The sequence below is a fragment of the Rhopalosiphum maidis genome, chromosome 3 (assembly GCF_003676215.2).
Source record: "Rhopalosiphum maidis isolate BTI-1 chromosome 3, ASM367621v3, whole genome shotgun sequence".
Taxonomy (NCBI): Eukaryota; Metazoa; Arthropoda; class Insecta; order Hemiptera; family Aphididae; genus Rhopalosiphum; species Rhopalosiphum maidis.
The window spans coordinates 63,563,581-63,588,792 of NC_040879.1; the positions used below are offsets into that span (position 1 = coordinate 63,563,581).

The 25,212-nt window shown below is 26.0% G+C and overlaps 1 protein-coding gene across 2 annotated transcripts; it reads right to left on the bottom strand.

The window, feature by feature from the left end:
* Positions 1-1,752: 1,752 nt before the first annotated feature.
* Positions 1,753-24,203, bottom strand: LOC113555674 (contactin). 2 transcript variants are annotated; one of them, XR_003405410.2, is made up of 22 exons: positions 23,766-24,203; positions 21,156-21,385; positions 20,762-21,001; positions 17,940-18,093; positions 17,687-17,864; positions 17,400-17,600; positions 17,223-17,325; positions 16,060-16,241; positions 15,205-15,495; positions 14,998-15,135; positions 13,341-13,481; positions 13,091-13,260; positions 11,165-11,303; positions 10,942-11,079; positions 10,645-10,880; positions 10,406-10,582; positions 10,152-10,337; positions 9,708-9,882; positions 9,248-9,381; positions 8,998-9,181; positions 8,376-8,491; positions 1,753-4,121 (listed from the first exon to the last, which is right to left on the bottom strand). XR_003405410.2 is itself a non-coding variant. In XM_026960158.2 (21 exons), the coding sequence occupies exons 1-21, from the start codon at positions 23,952-23,954 to the stop codon at positions 4,027-4,029; spliced, it is 3,681 nt and encodes a 1,226-aa protein (XP_026815959.1). In that variant the 5' UTR covers positions 23,955-24,202; the 3' UTR covers positions 1,753-4,026. The 2 variants fall into 2 exon arrangements, 1 of the variants encoding a protein (XP_026815959.1); XM_026960158.2 differs by lacking the exon at positions 8,376-8,491 and having other exon boundaries at positions 23,766-24,202.
* Between the last annotated feature and the right edge of the window lie 1,009 nt (positions 24,204-25,212).

Here is a 25,212-nt window from a genome sequence, read left to right on the forward strand (position 1 = left end):
CTCAACTGTAGAGTGGTGTCAAATATTCCTAGTCATCAAAAAGGTGTTTGTATAGTTATAGATTTGTAAAATTTAAATTCATTAATAAATCATTGACTGCGATTCTTCATTTGAGACGGATACTTTTTGCCTATATTACTAAATAATATGTATATTTTAATTAATATTACAGTGATTTATTTTTTATTACTATTACAATATTTTTTATTTTAGATACCTATTGGAGTTTTAGTAAGAAATAATTATAAGGAACATAGATTACATTTTTAAGCTTTTGACCAGGCATAAAAAATGTTACCAAGAATTAAATTTTTAACGATAAATCGTAAAAGAACACGATATTATCATTTGGAATTTAATTATTAGACTAGCACTGAATATTTTTTTATAATAATTATTAAAGTGATATTTACCTTAAAAAGTTATTATAAGTTTTAAGACTTGGGAAGTCTATTTAATTCTTTAAAGCAGAACTTTCTGTTTCTTTATGCGCATCACTGGTATACCACTTATAACTCAAACAGGTACCATTATACTCGGCTATTATTGTGCTGTCCATTCATAATATTTAATACGTCAGATTAAAATTATGCTACAATGCTGTGGTTATTTTTTATACATGCCGTGTTACCAGGTTCAGATGTTAACGTAAAGTTTAAAAAAAAATCATTTTTTCGACGTCTAATTGCAGAGGTCAAATGGTTATCAAATCAATATTCTTACTACTAACAAAATGTTTAAAATTTGAAAGGTTACATTAGCTAATCTGGCTAACCTCTAATCTTGTTCTAATTATACCTACCAGCAATAGACATGTAGTCTTCTGACTTTTGTGTATCGCAGATTTAACATCGGTGTTCTAAAGTACAATGCTTGTTCAATTTACTATTTCATTAATTATTTCAAAAAGTTTTAATCAAAACAACATTTTTAAGCAACTAAAAAGTACAAGATGTTGTCAATTTTACATTTAATATGATATAATATGATCGTTGGTTACTATTCCAGGGTCGCCACGATTTTCAAATTTAACAACTGTTCTGTATTATATTCGTGTATCCTGAAAGCCATTTTTTTTTAATTAAAAATCTCAATATTAGTTAGAATTTAAAAATAAAACAAATATATTTAGCCATGACTGCTTAGTCTGTCTAATAGATATACCTATTAAACTAATTATTGACATTGTAATTTCAACAAAAACTTTGAAATAAATTAAAATGAATATAATATTTTATTTAAATTGCATTTATATACATACCTACAACCTACTAGTCAATAATAATAATGAAAACATATTCATAAAAATATTAAATACAAAAATATACAATTTTTTTTTTTTTTAATATAAGACATTAATTTAAATAAATCATTTATTTTATTCAAAAACCTAAATTAATAATAAAGATGAAATATAGTCTCAAGAGAATTACAGGATAAAAAAAAAAATTGTTTAATTACACTTTTTTTATTGTTGGGGAGTGAATTTTATTTATTTATTTTAATAATGCTCTGATTCTAGAAACCGCACATTTTTTTTACTCCGAAAATAAAATAAAAACTTTTGACTTAACACAACTTACTAGACTAGAGAAAATCACCTATCATTTATCAGATTATTCGTGTTTTCCAGGTGTGGTGGCAACTTCGTGAATTGGTAGAAGAATACTGTACAAATTTCCCAAACGCTTGACGCGTCTAGAAGACGACAAGAAATGATAATATTGCAAAACAAATAAATACATGTATATATTGTGATTAATCTTTAATAATATAATATATTTAAGCAAAAAATAAGTGGAAGTTACATATTGCCAATATAAAGTCATTAAGTTTCAAAAGTATACAATGGTATTTAGTTACATTATTGTTGTTCTAAGTACTACATAACTACATTTGTCAATATTAGTTATAAATAAAATATTTTAACGACTACTTTAATAGGTACGTCAATATTGTGCACTAATTAAATATCACTAGATAGTATGGACGGTATAGATTCACTTAAATTAAAAAACGCATATTGCATAGTAAAAAATACAATAAAAATGTATACATAAAAATAATGAATAAAAAGTATAAAAGCAATTAATATAAAATATAATATATACCTATGAGAATGAAATCTCAAGAACTAATTTACTTTTCATAAACGCAAGTACAAAAATAAAATAATATACATTATAAAAATAAATCAATGTTGTAAAATGTTTGAATGAACAGATATATTATTATGATTATATATATATAGTGATTTTATGTTTAAATATTTTTTTGGCAATTCCTACGTGTTTTCAGAAATATTTGCAAAAAATTCCCATTATAAAAATCAATCCATTTTTATACTTCCCAAGTATGGTAATTAATTATAAATCAAAATATAGAGATATAAAACCTAGTACTATTATATTACTGTATAATAAATTATATATATATAGGAATTATGAGTGTTATTCATAGGTCAGTGGCGTAGCCAGGGGGGAAGCTGAGGGGGCTGTAGCCTCCTCCCTCTCCTCTCAAAAAAATATTAAGAAAATTAAAAAATTATTTTAATTTTTAAAAGTACAAAAATGTTAAATTGTATTTTACAAAAATTGATCAGCCCCCCGAAAAAAATCCTGGCTACGCCATTGTCATAGGTAGGTAATACATAGGTCAATTAATTAAATATTTGATGTAATTAATTTATTGCGGTGTTGTACAAACAAAATTTATTGCAATATTTTATCGTTTTTATATTTTTTTAATTTTTTTAGTACTTTTAAGATTCCATAATGATTTACTTATTAGTACATTTTTAAAAAAGGATAAAACTAAAACAGCTAAAGGTCATAAAATCGCCGTACAATATAGTAAATAATTTGCTTTTTTATATTCAAAATTAAATTTGTTTAAGTATCATAAAAAATTAGATAGCGCTTAATATTATTTTTCCATTTTGCTTAATTTAACATATAAATATTATTATTATTATTTTTAAATTATATAATTAAAAGACTCTTAGTTAATAACATAATATAAAATATTTTATTAATAATCTGTTTTATATAGGTCTCTTGCATTTTATCTAATGATAAAAAAAAATTAATATTTAATTATTTTTTTTATTGATATTTAGCTACATTAAAATTACTTTAGGCTATTATATAGAATGTATGAACATAATATTAGAATGATTTCATTTTAACACTGAGAATTTTTCACCAGAAATTATTATCTGAAAACAACTTGTAGGTTGAACACTATATAATCACTTTTAACTAATATAATATAATATATAAAATAAAATTATTTTATGTACTGTATTTAACAGTGATTCTCAACTGGTGTGCCGCAAAACACTAGTGTTCCGTGAATTGGTTTTAGGTGTACCACAAGATATTGAAAATATAAATGATTCATACACATTATATAAAATGTAGAATATTCTGGGATTTTTATAAAATACCCAAAGGTACCACGAACAAAAAAAAAGGTTAAGAGTCACTGAATTTAAATAGCTTATGCTTGAAACATTTTAAACAATTACCTATTTTTACAACATTGAAAATTATACTTACAAGAACATTTTTCAGTATTTATATTAAAAATCTCACTTATTGCTATTGAATAGTATTAAATCACAATAATATTATATTAAATAATGGCTGTCAATTATATTTTGAACACAGACGAGAGTTTTTGATTCATGCGTATTATAATATTATTAATAATATTTCAAGGCACTTTTTCTCCATATACATTCGGTATATAATTACGTACACCGAAATCATATATATTTTGATATTTTACTTGTATGGACAATTGTATAGAGTTTACCATTATAGGTTAATATTCTTATAAATAATATATGTGATCCGTTATGAATATATCTAACCATAATCACAAAAATTGATCACACTCTGGGCGAATTATTGTCATCAACTTAAAACTATACGTTTATAATAGTAAAAATGTGTTTAAAAAAATATAATAATTGAGATTATTACATGTGGTCGTGCGCGTTACGTTTTAGATCTATAAATTCTAAATGATGCCGTACAATCTCAGCAACAACACGATCGACAGACAGACTGCCGAGTTTTTGCTCGCTTTGTTGGTCAAGTACAGATCGGGATTACCTGGAAAAAAAATACACACAAATATTTTAAACAGAAGATTGATATTATGAAATGAGACATTCTGGTAAGGAATGATGCCCATTGATGCAAAACAAAACAATTAAATCATACAAGACATAATACACGCAACGATCACAACAAGCGGGGATAGGTAAATTGAGTCCGAAATACTGTTTTTTTTTGGTAAACTGAGTCCCGGATTTGAAAAGATATAAGGTAAACTGAGTCCCTGATTATAATATGTTTAGTTTCCAAAACAGCACATTTCCTTTCTCACTTTTAATATCTGTTATGTTAACATAACTGGCGTGGTTAAAAATGGGCTTTTTTTGTTTTTAATATTTAATATAAATCATTACGTAGTTGTACATAAAAATCACAACTAATTAAATATATAATATACAAATTTAAGTCAATTTTTTTTTTATTTATTACCATTTATTGTTATTATATACATGGTAACAATGTATTTGATATGTTCTTAACTAATTCAAATCTTAAAATATTTTTATTTTCATATTTCAACAATTCTTGTCTCAAAAAAATAATTTTCTATTGTTATTTTTTTCATTTTAACTATTTCTTTGCTATGTATTTTTATAAATGTATCTATTTGAATGTATTTAAATAAGCAAATTGATAATCGATAATCATTAATTGGTGACTAATTATTTTACAGTACTCATTGAATGTAGAGAATTGTTATTTTTTATAAATTATTCTATTGAAAAATATTATTAGTCGGGACTCAGTTTACCTAGCACGTTAAAGTTTTCCGGACTCAATTTATCTAGCCCCAATATCCACCCAATTATTTGGGACTCAGTTTACCACTCCCGCAACAAGCGTACGTCCTTCCATTTGAACGAAAGACAAACCCACAAATTAAAATTCAATATTTAAGTACAAACTGGCAATCGCAATTATATCGTAATGATTAATCAGTATTTTTATATATCTATGCAAATAAAACGTAGGTAAGCCTAAACGATTTTATTGGTAGACATGTGTTTTTAAACAGGACATTGTGACGTATATATGATCTGCAATTTAGAAACGATCGTTGTTCTACTGTAATAATAGTTCTAAAATTTTGGAAAATCACAATTATTGAGATAATAAAATATTAAATGCAATCTAAGTTAATATTCTAGTAAGCACGGGTTATCAAACTTTATATTTTTGACTATATAGCAAAAGGAATTAGAGCGAATTACGACTAATATAAATAAATATTTTTACAATTGTATGTATTAAACATACAAGTAAAAAACTGATTTCAATAAAATTGCGTGTCAAGTAAATATTTCAGAATTGTATGTGATTCTAGATTCTATGTTTTCTATAAAAACATCCATATTTTTACTAGATTTATAATAATATTAAATCTTTATTGAACATACATGAAAATGTTTATCATAATTTACAGTTACACGCACACGCAATAGTTTTGACTGAAAACATATTATTATGTACTAACATGGATTTACTACTTTTATATAAATACATATTTTACAAATATTTTCGATTTGAATTATTGCTGTTTCAAATTTATAAATCATAATATTAATTTTTTATAAAAAAAAAACTGTTGAATGTACCTAACAACTTTACGTTACTATATGCACATACCTGTCTCATTTAAATTACTTCCCGGTTTTTAATATTTTTTTTTTTTTGTTTACATTATACGTAATTTATGACGATATAGTATAAACTTTCGAATACTTTTGTTAATTTAATATAAAATATTATCTACATAATTTATAATTTTGAATAATATTGAATAATAAAAGAAAGATACCAATTTATTCGTAAATATGCAATAATAGCATATATTATCTTACAACATATTATTACAGTTAAACTTATATTGGATGTAAAATATAAGAAATATAATAATAATAATAATAATAATAATAAAGTCCAGTCATTTATACAGGTACATACAACATACGTTGTATTTTAATAACCTTTTAGAATATCTTAATATGTATTATTAATTAAGAAATGCACAGCAATCTACGAATTACTAATATTACTCATTCATACTCTATTATTAGCAAAAGCCGACGGCTAATAAACTGTGTGCGGTTAACAAAAATTAACCATTTTACCTACTGGGAGATGGTTTAGGTTTAGTGTTTAATTAAAATTCACTTGAGATAAGAAGTAAAAAAGAAAACGTTATTTAAAAATTATCATATTATTAATTAATTATTATATTAAATATAGTTAAATCATAATTTTTTCTTACTTTTAAATTTGGATGGCTTTTAAATTACTAAAAAAAAAAATTGTAATCCTTCACATATTGAGAAAATATTTTTAAAATGGTAAATTCAATTCTACTTGTAGAAAAAAGAAAAAACTATTTTATTGTGAACGAAAAAGGACAAAAAATATCCAAATATGAATAGTTAAGTAATTATTATTTTACGCAGGTCGTGCTATCATTGGGTCCCTGCAGATACAATAATATTTTGTGTTCCTATTCAACACAAGTACATGACATGTAATATAATTTATAGAGAAGACTAAGATATTACATGCATTTAAAACCTGTACTGAAATTATAAATTTTCAAAATGAATCAAGTACCTAAATATGTAAACATGTAAACATTTGAATCACCTATATGTTTTCAATATAATAATGTATAAATTAAGATAAATAAATTAACAATCTATTAAATAAGTTAAATAAAAATTAGACTTGTTCAATTTATATTCCAAGCAACTTCATCTTAAACATATTATAGCCATATAGGTATAATTTTAATCGAACTAATAATACTAACAATAAATGATTATGAGTATAAAAAAGAGTCGACGCCGATTTAAACTCTTTTTATACAGAAAAATACCTTTCTTACTTATATTAAATAAGGCATACAAATTCGATACACATATATATTAAAAACATTTTTTGAAGACTTAGTTTCCAACTTTAGGGAATTTTGCATTTAAAGACTAATTTATTGAAGTGTTTTCGTATTTTTCTATTTCGTAAGCAACGCATTTTTTTAACTTAATGATTTTCTCACCAAATTCTATTTCCAAATCATTTATTAATCTATAATATATATTATATTCACTAATAATAATGGTTGTCATTATACGATTCTATACAAGTTGCAGACAATTAAACGAATGTTAACAAATCGATTAAGCAAATGTCGATGGTACATTATGATTATTGTTGGTGATTTGACAGTGATGATTAAAAAGCGTGATTAAAAAGATGCCATGTTTGCAATATTTGTCTTAGTCTAACGTACAAACTTAAAAACACACAAACGTAGGTACAACCATAATAAATATATACTAGCTATAACTATACAATATAGCAAATAGTTCAGCAGAACTAATTTTGTGTTAAAATCATTATTGGAATGAGTTGACCTATTATCAAATTTTAATACAAGAACTTTCTCTATGTTTGTACGTCATCGGTTTTCTTTTTTAATGATATTTTAAATATTAAACGGGTAATGGCTAATGAGATATGTGTAAGTAAAATATAAAATACTGCGATTTAAATAGGCATATAACTCGTTTAAAAATTAAAATATCATAAAAAAACCGACATTACGACGTATAAGCATTGATATTTACGTATGTAAGACAGGACAACACGTACAGGTGTGGCTTCTTAAGTAATAATCATTATAATTAATAGCTATACAGATTCGACAATCTTATGCGGTTGAACAACTCGAATTTAACGTGTAAAGACTTTCGTGAAAGGTAAAACCGTTGAAAATCAAAATACTTGAGAATACAATCAATAATGATACGAAACGAAAATTAGAAATAATTTTTCAATCGATAAAAAACAAATATGAAAATACCTAAAAACTAAAACAAACAACAGTTTAAGATTTATCTATCATAGGCTCGCGATTCAAGTTTCTCACAATGCATTCATCATTATTTCAATTGCTTGATACGTTGTAAAATGAGTGAACAACAAAATTGCGATAATGACAGATTACCTAATCAATTAAATATGTTTTTACATAAAACAAATTTTAAAGTAATCGTAAATCACTACAAATTTCCGAAATAAATGAAATTATTTATTAGATAAAAAATTGTAATGATTGTACCTATGTAAAATTAAATTATATTTTTCTTATGCATGCAAAAAATATAAGTTGAACAATATTTTAGGTATGAAACCATTGAACAGTACACAATTATCCGCATGCGAAATTATTTTATTTCATTCACATAAAATTATGTTACTTACATATTGTGATAACTAGAGTAAGCTTGTATTGTTCAGCATAAATATATAAATATTTTTAATTATTTATATTATATGCTACACATAAGTAATTTACTTTCATTATTAAGTAAAACTTCCTGTAATTATATATTTGTAATATTAAACCAATTGTGCAAACAAATGGTTTCGCATTTAAGTATACCTATTTATAAATTATGGGTATATAAAACAATATGAAGTAACACATAAAAAACAGTACTTTACTAAACGGTGCTATGAAGATAGAGTTGGAAAAATCAAATTAATTTTGTCTTTATAACTATATGTGTATGTGTTTTTAAAAATAAAGATGATAATAACTGAACTTAATCCTAAAAAAAATAAAATACTAGTATATATCATTATATAATATGCCTAGGTATACAAAGAAATTGGTACATTACACATAACTAAAAGAAATTTAAAATGAAGTATCACATGCAGAAATAGAAGTTTTGACATTGTCAACATATATCAAGCAATGTACTAACTAACAATGGAAACAACTAAATTTATCACATAAACTGTATAACTAGGTAATAAGAATTTAAATTATGTATAAATATTAATGTAAAGATAAATTTTTAAATTAATTAAATCTTACCCATTTGGAAAGTGTTAATGGGTGATGACATCCGTCCGTCTCCACCATTAGAATATGCCAATACTCGAAGTTTGTATACTTTTCCAGGTGTTAGGTTAGAAATGTATGCTTCTAATTTGCTTTCAATTTCAATAATCGTATCATTTGCAGTACTCATGTCTTGATCGTTTTCCCATACTCTCACCTATCAATTCATATGTAAAATCAAATGTTACATTATTAACTTTATTGGTTTTATCAATATACAAACCTTATAGCCTTTGATTGGTTCTTCTTCAAGTGTTGGTTGTACATATCGCCATGTTACATGTATGGTACCTGGATTTATGCCGTTAATTATAACAGATGATGGTGGTTTTTGAGGAGCTTTTCTGTACGTTCGTTCTGTAAAAAAAATATAATATGTAGTTTTAGTCATTCTCTGCATGTTGACTCATATTTTTAAGATATATAACTAATTTATTATTATTTGGTTCTACTTTTATTAAACAATAATTTTTTTTTAATAATTTATCTTTAATAGCGTATCTTACAGGAAAAACGCTGTACAGTAATAATAATCGCAAACAAATGACCAACAATACAGAAAAAAAATATGTGAGTTTATTATTATTTTATTAATATTAATAAAATATAAAAATTAATCAAATAATATAAACAATTATTAGTTTACAAAAATATAATAACACTTATTAAATTTAAAATCTTACCAATATATCGCTCACTCTCCGGACCTTCTCCAGCTGAATTGAAAGCCATTACTTTTACATAATATTCTGTATCTGGTTGCAATCCAACAATAAGTGCCCAAGGCCTAACATATCTACTTAAATAATATACAGCATCTTCTTCTTTTTCATTCTTATCTTTTTTCCAATATTTTAACTAAAGAATATATTATTAAATGTTTATGTAATTATGAAAAACAATAATAACATATTTTGTACAAAATCACAGTTATACTCTGGGCCATGAAAAACTGTAACTCTGCCACATATATAATTAATGAAACCCCCTTACCACCGCTACACAGACAATGCAATGTGACTGGTGCTAGGTGCTGCACAGACTACATGTTTTGTTCAGACTCAGGTTTTGATCTTTCATGGCGCAGAACATAATGAATCATTTTAAATATTATGAAATATACTTACTCTGTGGCCAATTAATTTACCACGTAACATTTCTCGTGATTGATCAATTGGTACCCAACTTACATTAATGGCAGTTGAGTTGTAAGAAATAGCAAACACTTGCTGTGGAGATACTTGTGGCATATCTTCTGCACTATATATTACTTTAGGATCTGATATAGGACCAGCACCAAAGGAATTAAAGGGCTGTAGATACACAAAATAAGTTTAAAAAATAGAGAATACTCTAATAAATAGACTTAAACAACTCTTACCTGAACTTTGACTTCATATTTAGTGTAATAAAATTCTGGCTTTATGTGTACTACTGCCATTCCGATATTACCATTATCTTGCAATGTCTCATACTGAAAATCTGTGTCATGATCTAAACGTCTCCAATATACTTTATAATAGATCCCTGGTCCATTTTGATCTTGAGGAGGAAGTTGCTATATGGTATAAATAAGTATGTTTAGACCAATTCAAAGAAAATTAAGTGATAATAACTTACTTTCCACACAATTGTTAAATCTCCAATTTTACCATCACCTCCAGTGATATTTGTTGGTGCTTTATATGGGCGATCAGCTGGTGTATTAACTTGAGGTGAAGGAAGAGATATTTCACCAAAACCAAGCTCATTTCCTGCTACCATTCTAAATTCATACTTGGACCAAGGTTGCAAAATATTTTCTAAAAATGCTTCTTTGCGCCCATTATACCTATCAACTTCCTTGACTATAAAATCTGTAATGTTTAATAACAGTTTTAGATAAGACGAAACATAAATTTCTAACTTAAATATTACCTGTGGCAACTGTATACCAAGTACTGTTCCATTGTGAACGGGCGCTTACTATATAATGTGTTATTTGACGTCCATTTGATGCACCATCAGACCATTGAAGTTTGGCAGATGTCTTTAAGACTTCAACTTGTAGTCCACCTATACAAAAAATGATTTAATTAAATGCAACTACATTGTACATGCACATTTTATATTACAATGTTTAGGTAAAAATATAATATACCTGGAGGTCCAGGAGGTCCATCAACAAATAAATTAGTTGTTGATGATATTTCCCCAACTACACTGTGTACAAAACATTTGTATTCACCAGAATCTTCCAATGTCATATTATGAATGTATAGCTCTCCACTATTAATGCTCTTTAATAATAAATTGTTCATTATTTAATACAAATTAAAATAAATTAAATGCAAAGGTATAATGTATGCTTGATAATTGTTGGTACTTATTGATTATTGCAACTACCTAATAGTATTGTGGTTTTCTACTAGTGTCACAATTATAATTGCCTCTACCTTATTATGTAAAAACTATTTTAATATAAATTTGTCAATTTATTTAAATACATTAGATACATTAGTAAAAAGACTCGTCGTTTTAATTTTTATAATAAATGACAGATTTACATCAAAATTTAAAATTTAATAAAAATACTCATCTAATTGTTAACGATAAAGAGAGTATGTAGTATAACGCAAAACATCTCAACTCTCATCAATAAGGCAAAGGCCATAAGGCTGGCTGTGAATGATAACAAAACCAAAGTAATGGAGCTGTTGCCAACAAACAACCATGCAAGACAATGTGGTGATACAAAGACATAAATTTGAAAAAGTACACCAATTTACGTATTTGAGAGCTACTAACAGTGATAATAATGACTGGTTCATCAAATTAAACAGCCAAACCAACAGGACAGAAAAGATTAAGTTATCTTTTTCATTAACCAAATACCTCAAATCTAAATTGTTTTCTAGAAGAATCAAAGTGTATTTCAACATAACGATTATAAGACCAACCCTAACATATAGATGTGAAGTATGGCCATTAACAAACCAAATGATGTGAAAACCAATGTAATTTGAAAACAAAATACTGTGAATCATCTTTAGCCCGATATATGACAACAAACTGGAATGCTGATGTAGAAAAAGAAACAAAAATCCGATATAATTGACGGAAATTTTTAGAATAACTAATTTTGTGAAAGTACAAAGTATTAAATGGTTTGTACATATGATGAGAAGATCAGACTTAGAGTACCTACAATCCATTCTACTCAAAAAATTAGGTAGTTAGGTAGTAGAAATAACAGAAATATGATTTTTGAAGTACCAGATATGTTTTTAATAAAATAGTATACAGCAAAACCTCTGAAAACCGGACACTCTCAATTGCTTAAATTTTTCTTTTATTTAAACAGCTGTTTGTGAAAACTTTGTAGTTTGTACTCAAACAAATATTGTACTCAAAATTTTTGATGTGTCTGTTAAGGGAGGTTTCAACTAACTAAAAACTTAGTATTTAAATACTCTCTTTCAATCAGCAAAAACTCCATATCAATACAAGATCATCCAACTGAAATATTTAGTGGTACCCTTTAGCATAACACACTATATATATATATATATATATATATAAACATATTATTTTTTTGTATTTAAAACGAAATACAAATTGTTTTATCATTATAAAATGATGATTTTTGTACCTTTATAATTTTAATTTAATTAACATAAAAAAAAAATGATATTATATACATTATAAACAACTAAATAGATCATTTATAATTATATATTAGTTATGAGACATTTTTAATTACTGTTGCTTATTTGTTTCTTAAGACTATTTTAAAAATTAATCTAATGATAAAATACTTATCATGAGTGTATTTTTCTAAATTCTAATTGAATTATACAATTTAAGGCTTTAAGTTATCAACGTTGGTTATTTTCAAATATTAATAGAAAAGTGGAATACAGTGAAAACTCCCTTACAGACATCACCAAAAAGTCCAGTACTCTGTCCATCGTCATTAATTTATTAAAATGTATAAGATAAAAATTATTTATTTATTACTTATAATATAAAATAAGTCAATACAAATAATTTGTAATTTAAGGTGATTTAAAAGACTAATACTCACAACATGTCCAATGAGTTCAGAATTAGAATTAGCTAATGGCATATTATTATGGGTCCAAACATATGCAATGTCTAAGAGTTCATCAGAAACAGCTTGGCAACGTAATAGTAAATCATGTTTAACAATTGACCTTATTTGGGGATTTAATTGTTCAATAAACACTGGGCCACCTAAAGTAAAGTTATAATAATTAAAGAAATGCAAGAATAAAAATATTATAATATAATTAATTAAAAAAATAATAACTTACGCATAACAATAAGTTTTCCATGACTTTCTGCGGTTCCATACAAATTTTCTGCAATACATATGTACATCCCTTCATCATCTCTTCCAATTGGATTAATTATTAAATTTCCATTTTCTAATATGCGACGCCTACCTCCGGACCCTAAAAAAAAGGTCATAAAATGTAGTAAATGAAATATGTGTAAAACACAAAAATATCAATACAGATAATAAAAGCAGTATTTGAAACATCTAAAAACAGCAAAACAATTTTGAATTGATCAAATATATAGTTATATCACATGATTATATTTAATAATAATAATAATAATTTATTCAATTGAATAAAATAGTACAGATAATTAAACTCGTCATTGGTCACGTTTTTTTTTTTTTATTACTCCTTTAGTTGCATGGTGAGAAATTCTCTCAATTTTTTAATATGTCATATATAATATGTTTTAAACAACCAAAATATATTTGTTATGTAATTTTTATTAACTATTCTGTTATAAGCACTTATAATCTATATGATATATTTACAGTATTAATATTTTCTTTACAATATAACACACTACACATTACAATATGAATAGTTGAGCATTAAGCAATTAACATTATTATTGTTATTACAAAAAAAATAAAGAAATAAAATGTTTTCTTCTTGAATTTGCGTATTACAAATACAGGAATCAAATGTGGTTGTAGTATGTTTTTGCAAATTGAATTTGAACACGATGTACAAATTACCTATGATAATGGTTAGAATATAGAGAATTTCTGTCACAGTTTGGATATGAGTTGCGTTAGACGGATACTGACAATAGATAATCAATTACAATTTTGGTTAACGCCCATCAATTTTTAAATTAAATGTACCTGGTAAAGTATAACATAACTACTAAACAATAAATTGATATAAAAGATAGTGGTGACAAAAATGATATGGTGAGAGAACCTCAAACCACACGACTAATAACAGGTTAGGAACAATATTACAAAAGAAATACTATATTACATACAATATATATCTTACATATAAAATTTACAATAAAAATCTAAAAAATAGTATTAACATTGATAGGCAAACCGAGAATTACATAAAAATGTTGTTAATGTGATCATTTAATATTTCCCTTAGTAATGTGAAGAAAAAATCAACTCTGGTCGTGAGTTTGTTTCATATATATAAATATTAGATAAGCTATAGAACTTATCAGTTTGCCAAAAAGTAACCAGAAACTTCATCAGGGCTAGGAGACTTAGATTTTATTAATTACCATAAGATACCTCATCAAAATAAATACTACATTTAGGAGGGTATGATAAAATTGATGAGTAGAGGCAGAAATGTAAGATTCTCCAAGTGAAGGAACAGGTAAAGTGTTATATACGGTGGAAAAGTAATCAGAGAATAAATTAGCAATAACCACACCATTATTAGCAATTGTATCACCTAAGAATACAGAATTTGATATATTACGATTCGTAATTTACGAGACTTATTATTAAATACATTTATATACTAATAGTTTTAATAATAAAAATCTGTCTTTATTTAATTTATTATTTAAAATGTAAACTAGTTTAAAAAAATGTACCAACATTATTTAATTTTTTTATAAATTACTTAGCTATTCATTAATTTCTTTAAAAAAAAACAAAACATAATAACTAACCTATAATATATCCATCTTTTTTCCATGTAAATTTAGGTCTAGGTGCAGCTTCAGGATTACATTTAATTGTTACATTTTTGCCTTCAGCGCCATATATTTCAGGCTCCAGAGGTTTCTTTTTAAATGATGGACGTAAAGCTATAAAAAGAAAATCATATTATGAATTTTTCACTATATCTTTGTGATAATAAAAAATAATTAACTTACATAGCACTCTTAACTGTGCAGATGAGTAACGGGTTTTTAAAGTATTGCGAGCTTGACATTGATACATTCCTGAATCTTTTTCAGTTTCTAAATATTTTATACTTAATACATTGTCTTGTATTAAATACCGTTTTTGATCATCAGGTAATAGTTTATCAATATCTAGTGGTTCGCCATTTTTAAACCACTTATATGTTACATCTGGAACACCAAAAGCTTCGCATGTCCATGTTAAATCTGACTGGTGATCCATGTGTTTATCTTCCAATGGGATTGTAAAGTTTGGTTCGGCTAAAAGAATATTTGGAATATAATAACCATAACATCAGATGCACACGTCTAATATAGTGAATCCTCAAAAATATTAAAACAAAAAATACTTAAAGAGCAACACCTGTAATGAATACTTCCAATCATCTACAAACTTAACACTTTCAATAGCAATGATGCGTATACACGTCAACAGAGTTTATTTCATTGGGCCAGTGACGCGTAAACGCGTCACTAACATTTTTGTTATTTTTAGATTCACATTATCGAATCATTGCATCACGGTATGAACAACCGATGTCGCAGTATAACTTACAAAATCATGGGTGGCATTGAAAGTGTTAAAAGTTAAATGTACCATTAGTTTATTTGTATAACAGTCGGTCAATAGCTAATTACAGAGGGAAAAATAATTTAGAAATTTCTTATAGTTGAATATATCTAGATAATATATTGTAGGACATAAATTGAGATTTTTAATGCTTAATGCATAAACCCTTTACAGATAAATGAAAGCGCAGAACCATAAAAATGGTTCAAGTTATTTGACAAAAACTATATATTAAAGTAATAATTTTTAATTACCTTGTATTGTTAAAGTAACACTTTTCTCTTTACTATCTCGGTCATTAAAAACATGGCAATTATATTCTCCTTGATCTTCGACTTGAACTTCAGGAATTATCAATACACGGTTGTAGCTTGTCAAATAAGAGCCTTTAGGTAACGGAGAACCTTTCCTTGTCCAATTATATGAAGGTACAGGACTAAAAATAAAAGTAATAAAAAGTAATTATTATTTATTAGAAAATGAAATACTCAGTAATTTAATAATGGAGTATAATTAAAGTAATTTAAGTTTAACAAGGGTCGAGTTATAATGTATATTATACATGTAACAGGCAATGATGGAATGAATAATAATAATTATTAGTAGTTATTCAAAAAATAACTAAATTTCTTAGGGTTTGTCCATAGTGCTTTGAGTTTAGTGGTGTTCCTATTAATTTTTTTGAGAGTATACTATATCATCAAATACACATGTATTATGGGTATACTGCGTGTATATACCCATAATATTGAAAAAAATCTTGAGAGTACACAGCGTATATGTAGTATACCCTATGGGAACCCCCCCTGTTTGAGTTGTTAGCTAATGAGTAAATGTTGTATTTATTATAATATTGCAATAACTTATAATTTTATTAGGAATTGTTATGAATATAAGCATGGCCTGGAAATAATATATATATGTTCTAAACTATAGTAGGGTATAGTAATTAGTAAGTTTTACAATTTTTAAGCTCAAAAATATTTCACTATGTATTTAGTCTGGGGTTGACTGGATCACTTTGTACACATGCCTATATTTACATATTTAGTGACTACCGTGCCAAAAATAAGAAAAAAAGAAGTGTTTGGCTTTATAAAAATTAATAGTTATATAATATTTGTTTATATAAAAAAAAAATGTTTCCACTTTGTTTGTTTAAAGAACATCAGTCACTAAAAATTATTCTTATTCAATATTCATATTTTTAAAAATCTTAGTAATATATTTTTTTACGTTTACTGAAAAAGTTAAGCATTGTCAAAAATGACTGAGAAATAATATAAATTCTGACATAAAAGATTTATTTTCATTATTGCCAGTAACAAAATGTGTTATACATTTAATAAGCTAGATAGTTTAAAGATAAGTTTTCGGAAATTATGTATAAAAAAAGATAAGAGAATAATAATCTTACTATGCAAATGCAACACATTCAAGTCTAACTTCTTGGCCAGCAATAGGTGCTTCTGGAAAAGCTTTAGGGAAATTGTTGGGTAATATAAGTTGTTGATAGTCAGCTAAAAAAAAAAAATAATAATAAATAAGTTAAACGTACATATTATATACAAATTATAAAAATACGAGTACATACAATGTGTTACTACATGCAACTGGAACAAGGGACCATTCTTGCCAGTATTAGAAACTTCACTTTGCACATTGCAACTATAATTGCCAGCATCACTTTCTTCCAAAGCGGAAAAATATAAGAATCCATCATATGAGACAAACACTCTCCGATCTTCTTGAACCAAGTTAGGAAACGATTCTCTAACCCAATAATATCTCACCTCTAAAAACAATCAAAATGAATAGACACAATTCATTACATTGTGAATAATAAAAATAATAATAAATTGTATTATTTTTTTTTCTCACCAGGAAAATATTGAGGAGGATCACAGAATATTGTTTTTCCCCAATTCTTATTACCACGTTCAAGAGGACGTTGTAAATTAAATTCACCAATAAATCCAAATGAAAGTTGTATACTTTCAGAAATTACAGAACCAAACATGTTTGATGCTTTACAGTGATACCGACCTCTATCTTCATCCTATAATAATCAATAATAATTTTTTATATACCTTGGTCACCACTTAAATACAAAAATGATGTTATTAATTCTTACCCTTTTGGGAGCATAAATAATAAGAGTTCCACCACTTAATGTGAATCTCTTATTACTTAGTGGATCAATTTTTGTAGATAATAATTGATCCTGATTATCATAATCTTCTTTAAACCATTCATATGTTGGTGTTGGGTAACCTCCAGCAACACAACTAAAATATATTTTTTATTAAATATATAATACATAAATAGTTAAAATATAATAAAATAATAAATTATTAAAATATTTATACTTAAATAAGTCAATTGATATTTTTATTTGTATTATTAATAAGGATCTAGATAAAAAAAGCAAAACCATTAAAGCAACGGTTAATATAACGACAGTAAAACTGCAATAACAAATAAAGCTACGTATATTATAACAATGATTATAATTTTCACAATAAGTAGATCAATTAGTATTTTATTTCATAACCTTATAAAATTGATTTAGTTAGTGATGATATTTTAAACGTTATGTCTAAAATATAGTATTTTATGTAATATTAAATAAGTGAATTTTCTGTGCAAGTGCCATATAACTTAAAATTCAATATAAAATAAGGATTTATTAGTGCACAACAGTTGCATAAATAAAGTGTATACTGAAGATGTATAGTAAAAAATTAAAAAGACTAAATTAATATTGAGGTGAGTCAACTTCAAAAGGTCTCTCGGAGCATATACATGTTTAGGACATTAATATACAGTAGTCACTCGATAATTCGAAATTCAGGGGGCCCGAGTTAAAACTTCGATTTATAGAGGTTTTCGATTTACCAAGTTTTCGAATAATCGAGGGAAAAAAAATTAATTAGAATTAAAGAGAGGTGAAAAAATGTATATATATACACATGTATATATTACATTTATTTTGACATTTACTTATTACTAGAGCTCGGCTTTATATGTAAATACATATTTTTACTGTGACTTAATAAATTAATTTAAGTAAGTGATAAATTCAATTCAAGGAATTTCCAATGAAATTAACTATATTTTATTTTACATATTTTGCCATAAGTACATGTTTTTACATATTTCTCAATAATTCCATTTTTTCCTACATATTATGACAATTTGTTAATTTACGATTTTTTAATAATTATTAATTATGTATGACCAAATCGAAAATTTTTTGAAATTAAAAATTTAAAAATGGCTGTTATCATAAATTGTAATCAAGATAATTAAATTTTTTTTTTTTTTTGCTATTTTTATTTCTATTTTATTATTTGTAACACCTTTTTTTAAATAATTTTATACTATTTAAAATATAATTGGTTTTATTAGAAACTCATATGGATATATTATATAATTAAATATTAATAAATAAATAATATTAGTAAAATACATATTTTGATTTTTTTAGCACATATTTTGGTTTCATAAATACACATAAATCCGAAACCTACTTATTACATATAAATATAATTATATTTTAAAATTATTAATTGATATTTATTTATTATACATACATACATATTATTATATCTTACATTTATTTTTAATATTATTATATTATACATATTATGTATTAAAGAAATCTGTTATATTGTATTGTTGAAAAAGTAGAAGCTGGGATACCAAAACGTACAGCAACATTTTTTTTTTTTACCTGCTTCAACTGCTGCGATCACTTTTTTTTTTTGTCGGCTATCAACAAACATTTGTACTTTACGGGACCCATATTACGATTGACTACTTTATTCAATTTCAATAACAGTTTACCCGTGCAGAGGTTTATTTTGGTAAAATGGTACAATTAAAGTTTAGATTAGGTAGGTAAGATACAATAACATTTATAAACTACAATAATATTTAATCATCGTCATTATTAGTTTCATTACGAGTACGTTAAATAGATTGTACATAATTTTTATACATATGAACTTACATATAAATTTGAATTATAGAGGTTCGTGGAAAAAAAATTTGAATTGTAGAGTTTGCCTCACCGACAGACATTTCAAATTATTGAGAGAACCGGAATACATGTATTTTTTTCTAATTATAGAAGCTTTCTCAGAGGACTTAGCGTTTAGTTCGATTTATGGAGTTTTTCGAATTATTGAGTAATTACTGTAATTGAATCTAGACAAATCATTGAAAAAATGAAAATAAAAGCATATTTGTCTAATGATAACTTTTATTTTATTTTTTATATGAATTTACACCAATCAACTTTTGTACAAAATATTTATGTATATGAAATTAAACAGAATACAAATAGTAATGTATGATAGCATTATTAATTATTATAAGTTAAAACAAAAAATGTTGTGGTTTTGGTAGGAGTGATTAATTGTTATTAGCTATGGACATCATTTTTACTATTAATGCATTTGTGGTAAACTTTGACCTAGTATTATCTGATACATGAATGCTTAGTTGTTCTAATAGACGGAAAGTATCTATGTACCCTTCTAATAATTTAACTGTGAAATTAATTCAAAATGTATTATACTGTTCTGATAGTGGTTCGAGCCAAGTATTTTGTTAACAGACCCATCTTACAACAGGTGAGCAATGCAAAAGGTATAACGTATAATTTTAATTTGTAAGTATAAATATTATACTATTATTTTACTATTATTTGTTTTTATATACCTAATGCTTCATATTTATTTTAAACTTTTATAATTTCATATCATTTTAATTAAAATAAAATAAAATGTATTTTTGAAATCACTATCAACTACATTTTCATTATTTTTGTTTTTGCTATTAACTGCATTAGTTCATTTTGTTTTTGATATTATTACCGTCGCAGTAATAGTTACATGATTTTAACCAGATGCTTATTAATAATAATAATTTTGTATTATCATTACATACCTCAAAGCTACGTCATTGGTAATTGACATTCTTGAACTATCAAATACTACATCTGTAGGTTCTTTAATAAAGTAAGGTCCTCGAGGCACTTTTTGCTGATCATCAATATTATAGCCATACTTATAGGAACGTTCTTCAACTATTAAATGTTGTTTATTAAGAGGTATTTCACAAATATAAAGCAAGTATCGGTCTCCTGGAACTTTTTCAAATCCCCATTTTTGTAATTGAACTGAATAACTGAAAAAAATAATTTTTATAATTAATTTTATACAAAATAAACTGTGATTTAATATTTTCTATTAATTTAATAAAACACACTTTTATAATTTAAATTTTATTAGCTTAATAAAACTTAAATATAATTTTTTCAAGATGCATAATAACGACTTACGTGTATGCAATATAATCTCTGTTTAATGTTGTATGTTGTTCAGGTAATAGTGCACTTTCGACATCAATAAGTGGAATATTGTTTTCCACATCATTTACCCACACTCCAGGGCTGGTTTGCTTACCACTTACATACCATTGTCTATGTTGTGGGTCCTGTTGCAAGAGTTGATTTATGAGAAAACCATGTTCATCTAAGCTATTAACACTAGCTAAATCAGCTCCAAAAGCCTAAAAAAGAAAAACAGGTTAAAAATTAATTATTGAAGTATAAAAACAAATAATTTACACTACTTGCAGATGTAAATTAAAATTTGGTCAAATAAATTATTAAGTATTATACGACATTTCCTAAAATATATTTAAGCATCAATATTATTATACAATAATAATTATAGTTTTTATGTAAAGACTCATACATAATAAGTGAGTTAAAAACAATTAAAAGACGATGGAGAGCCTGAATCAGTGATATACACATATTCAATTTTTTTTTTTTTTAGAGGACGTTATAACTGCATGTGTTGTTTCTGTCTTACTAATGGTACATCACAGCAAATTGTTGTTCAACAAAATTCATTTTTTATTGTTAGCTTTAATATTAGAGTAAATTTACCTATTATCAAATTGAAAGGTAAAAATAATATCAAAGAAATTCAAAAATCATATACTTTTATTGATATTATCATTTTAAAGTGAGTTAGGTATAGCTATGTAAGATATTTCAACTTTAAAATGTTCATAACTCACTTTAAAATGATAATATTAATAAAAGCATATGACATTTTCTAGATAATATTCTTATCTTTAAATTTTATAAACTATAAATTTACTCTATTATTAAAGCTAACAACAGAAAATGAATTCTGCTGAACAAAAATTGTACATATTTTATGATTTGTATGTATGTAAAACAGAGACAACACATGCAGGTATAACATCCACTTAAGATTCCTTTTTAGTCATAAAAGTAGGTTGAACCAAGGTTTGGTACTGTAATTATGGAAGAGGAAGCTATAATTTTAAACATGACATAACAAAGTAGACAATCTACTAGTTATCTCGAAATCAATAAATATGTATGATATACCTATTTATTTTTGCATACAAATTAATGTAAGACAAACTTAATTAAGAAAACTGGAAATGTATGGTGATTAAAATTACCTATTTAATTTGATTTAATTACCATTTTAGTAATATGTTGAACCTTTTGGATATCATTTTAAAATGTTAACATAACTGTGTTAATGATTCTACATTTTTTATAATGAATTTGATTTATAAAATTGGTCGTTTATATTAAAGTTTTATTTATAACAAAATAACATGTATTAACAATTTTAGAAGTATACCTATAACTATAACCTCAAAATAAATAAAACAATTTGATAGGAAATCAAGTAAAAGGAGGTGACAGTTGTGGTAGACAACTTATAGAAATTACAAGAATAAATAAAAATAAGAACAGTTACAATTTAAAATATTATTGATATTAATAAAATTATATCTCTGCACTATTTATATTAAACACACTTATGGAGTACTGGGCAGTTGTAGTTTAACTTTAATAATCCTTATATAACATAACATTTCAAAAATTAAATAACGTACAAACAAATTACATGCATTTGTGGAATGAATTTATATAATTTATATAGATACCCAACATAAACATGTACCGCCATAGCAATACAACAGTACCTACAACCAGGGTTGAGCAATATCAAAAATACAATTGTATCTTGTATCTTGATACATAATTTTAAAGTATCAAGTATCATGATACATTTTTTAGAGGTATCTTGTATCTTTTTTTGTCAAAAGATACAAGATACTATTATTGTAAATATTTGTACTGAATAGTACCAAGAAATTTGAATTCGATTTGCAGAACCTTCAAAACTTAGATAAATGAAACAATAATGATAATTTTTATTATTTATTAATTTTTCTTAAAGGAAATCAAAATTTTGCTATAAAAATAACATTTAATTTAAAAACTAACCATAAGACTATAACCAATAAAATATACATATTCATTTTTAACGATAAGTCCATAACCAATTAAACACGTACACGTGTATAATTATATATGTATAAGTAAAATTTAAGTTGTAATTTTTATGTAATTTATTAATTTTGGTGTATTTATACACATAATACATATAGTGATTTATTAGTAATAATTTTATAATATGTATTGACTTATTGTATTATTTAATATTTATGATTTTATTGTACCTATATGCTATAAGCTATGATACTAAACTTTTAGAGTATAGAGTATGGACTGTCTAGTGTAATGTGTATACTGTATGTTTGTATAAACCTTTTACGTTTAATAGTTGAATAGGAAATATAAAAGTATCATGTATCAAAGCATAAAAATACATGTATCTTGTATCTCTTCTACATTCACAATGTATCTTGTATCTAGATACACTAAATACACGTTTCATGATACTTTATTTTTAGTATCTTGCCCTACCCTGCTTACAACTCACAACTAATAATCAATACCGTACTCGATGAGAACAAGCAAACAAAACAAAAAGGGTTCTAATTAGAAAACATCAAAACAAACTCATTCGTTTTCGACAATACATACTTGACAGTTTCTATGAGCTTCACTTCTCGGTCGGAACGGCGACTTCACAAACTTGTAACAGGAGTTTCCGTACTGGACCCAGTACTGCGGACATCGCCATTCGGTTTCCACGTCATTTATTTGCGACCGGGTGAACGGTGTCGAGCACCACAGAACGGCCAAGACGCACAGATAGCCGTACTTGATCATTTTGAAAAGTGAAATAAATAGACCGCGCGCGCGCACGCGGTGTGCCTCGTTCGCTGCTGGTTTACAACGATGGCTTGTTACCGTTCATGGCAATCGAACGAGAACGTGAGGAGCGAATTAAAAAACCCAACAACGGTTTGTAATAAAAAACAAAAAAAAATATATGCAGTGTAAGTATTTAATTGTTTATATCGTGTTCATGTACCAATGACAGAACACGACGAGAAAATGTTTACAGTGGTGTTATCACCGTGTTCCGGAACACGCCCGCCAGACGATGGTCGGGAACAATGGGCAAGGTGGATTGTTTTTCTTCGCTGTTATCGGTGTTTAATTGTTAATTCAACGGAATGTCGCGTACGTTGGTCGTTCGTACACGCCCCTCGGCGTGGAGGTAAGACGTTCAAATATTTAATTATTCGTTTGAACTCTGAGAGTCTGAGCCTCTATGGCGGCACGTTAACGATTTATTCGTGACGAAAATCGGTGACGCCGTTTGTTTTATAATATACTCACTACAGAATCAACGGTGTACATCATACGCTTTTACCCGTCTAATATATAATATTTAATTACCTACTCTGCAGTTATTATATTAAGTACCTAATATAACACAGGTAACTGATTTAAATTTTCCATCATTTACCTAAAGAAATACCTTACGTTTAAAATATAACGTAAATATATTTATTGTTTTACCCGTGTTACCTATGTGTATTTTTAGCATGGCCGTGGAGAGTGATATCAAGGGCCCCTGTTTGAATTTTTATATTTAAATAAAAATTGGTAAATATGTAGGACCTGATTACTTTAGACAGGCCCAAGCCTTCTTGGAGTCATGAATACATATACTGTTATAGTAGGTATAAAAAAAGAACAAGGTATTTATTTTCCTATTAATTTAAAGTATGGCCAGCGGGAGGGTGGGGCGTTGTGCTATACTGCTATATATATCTTAGTAAAATAAGTATATATAAGTAAAAAGGCCCGAAATTGATCAGCTCTGGGGCCCACCAAAGTTCTCACCGGCCTTGATTTAAAGACTTAAATAGGTAAATAAGAACTACTTCTTCTGTAGGTACCTATTATTTACCAATCATTTGTAATTGATAGTTGATATTTTCAATTTGAAAACCGAACACAAGTTGACAGTTATCAAGAGTATTGAAATTGTTTAACATACCTATAGTTTTTTACTATTATTAATTTTTTATGGTTGCTAATTTCTGAACACTGTTAGTATTAAAAACAAATAATT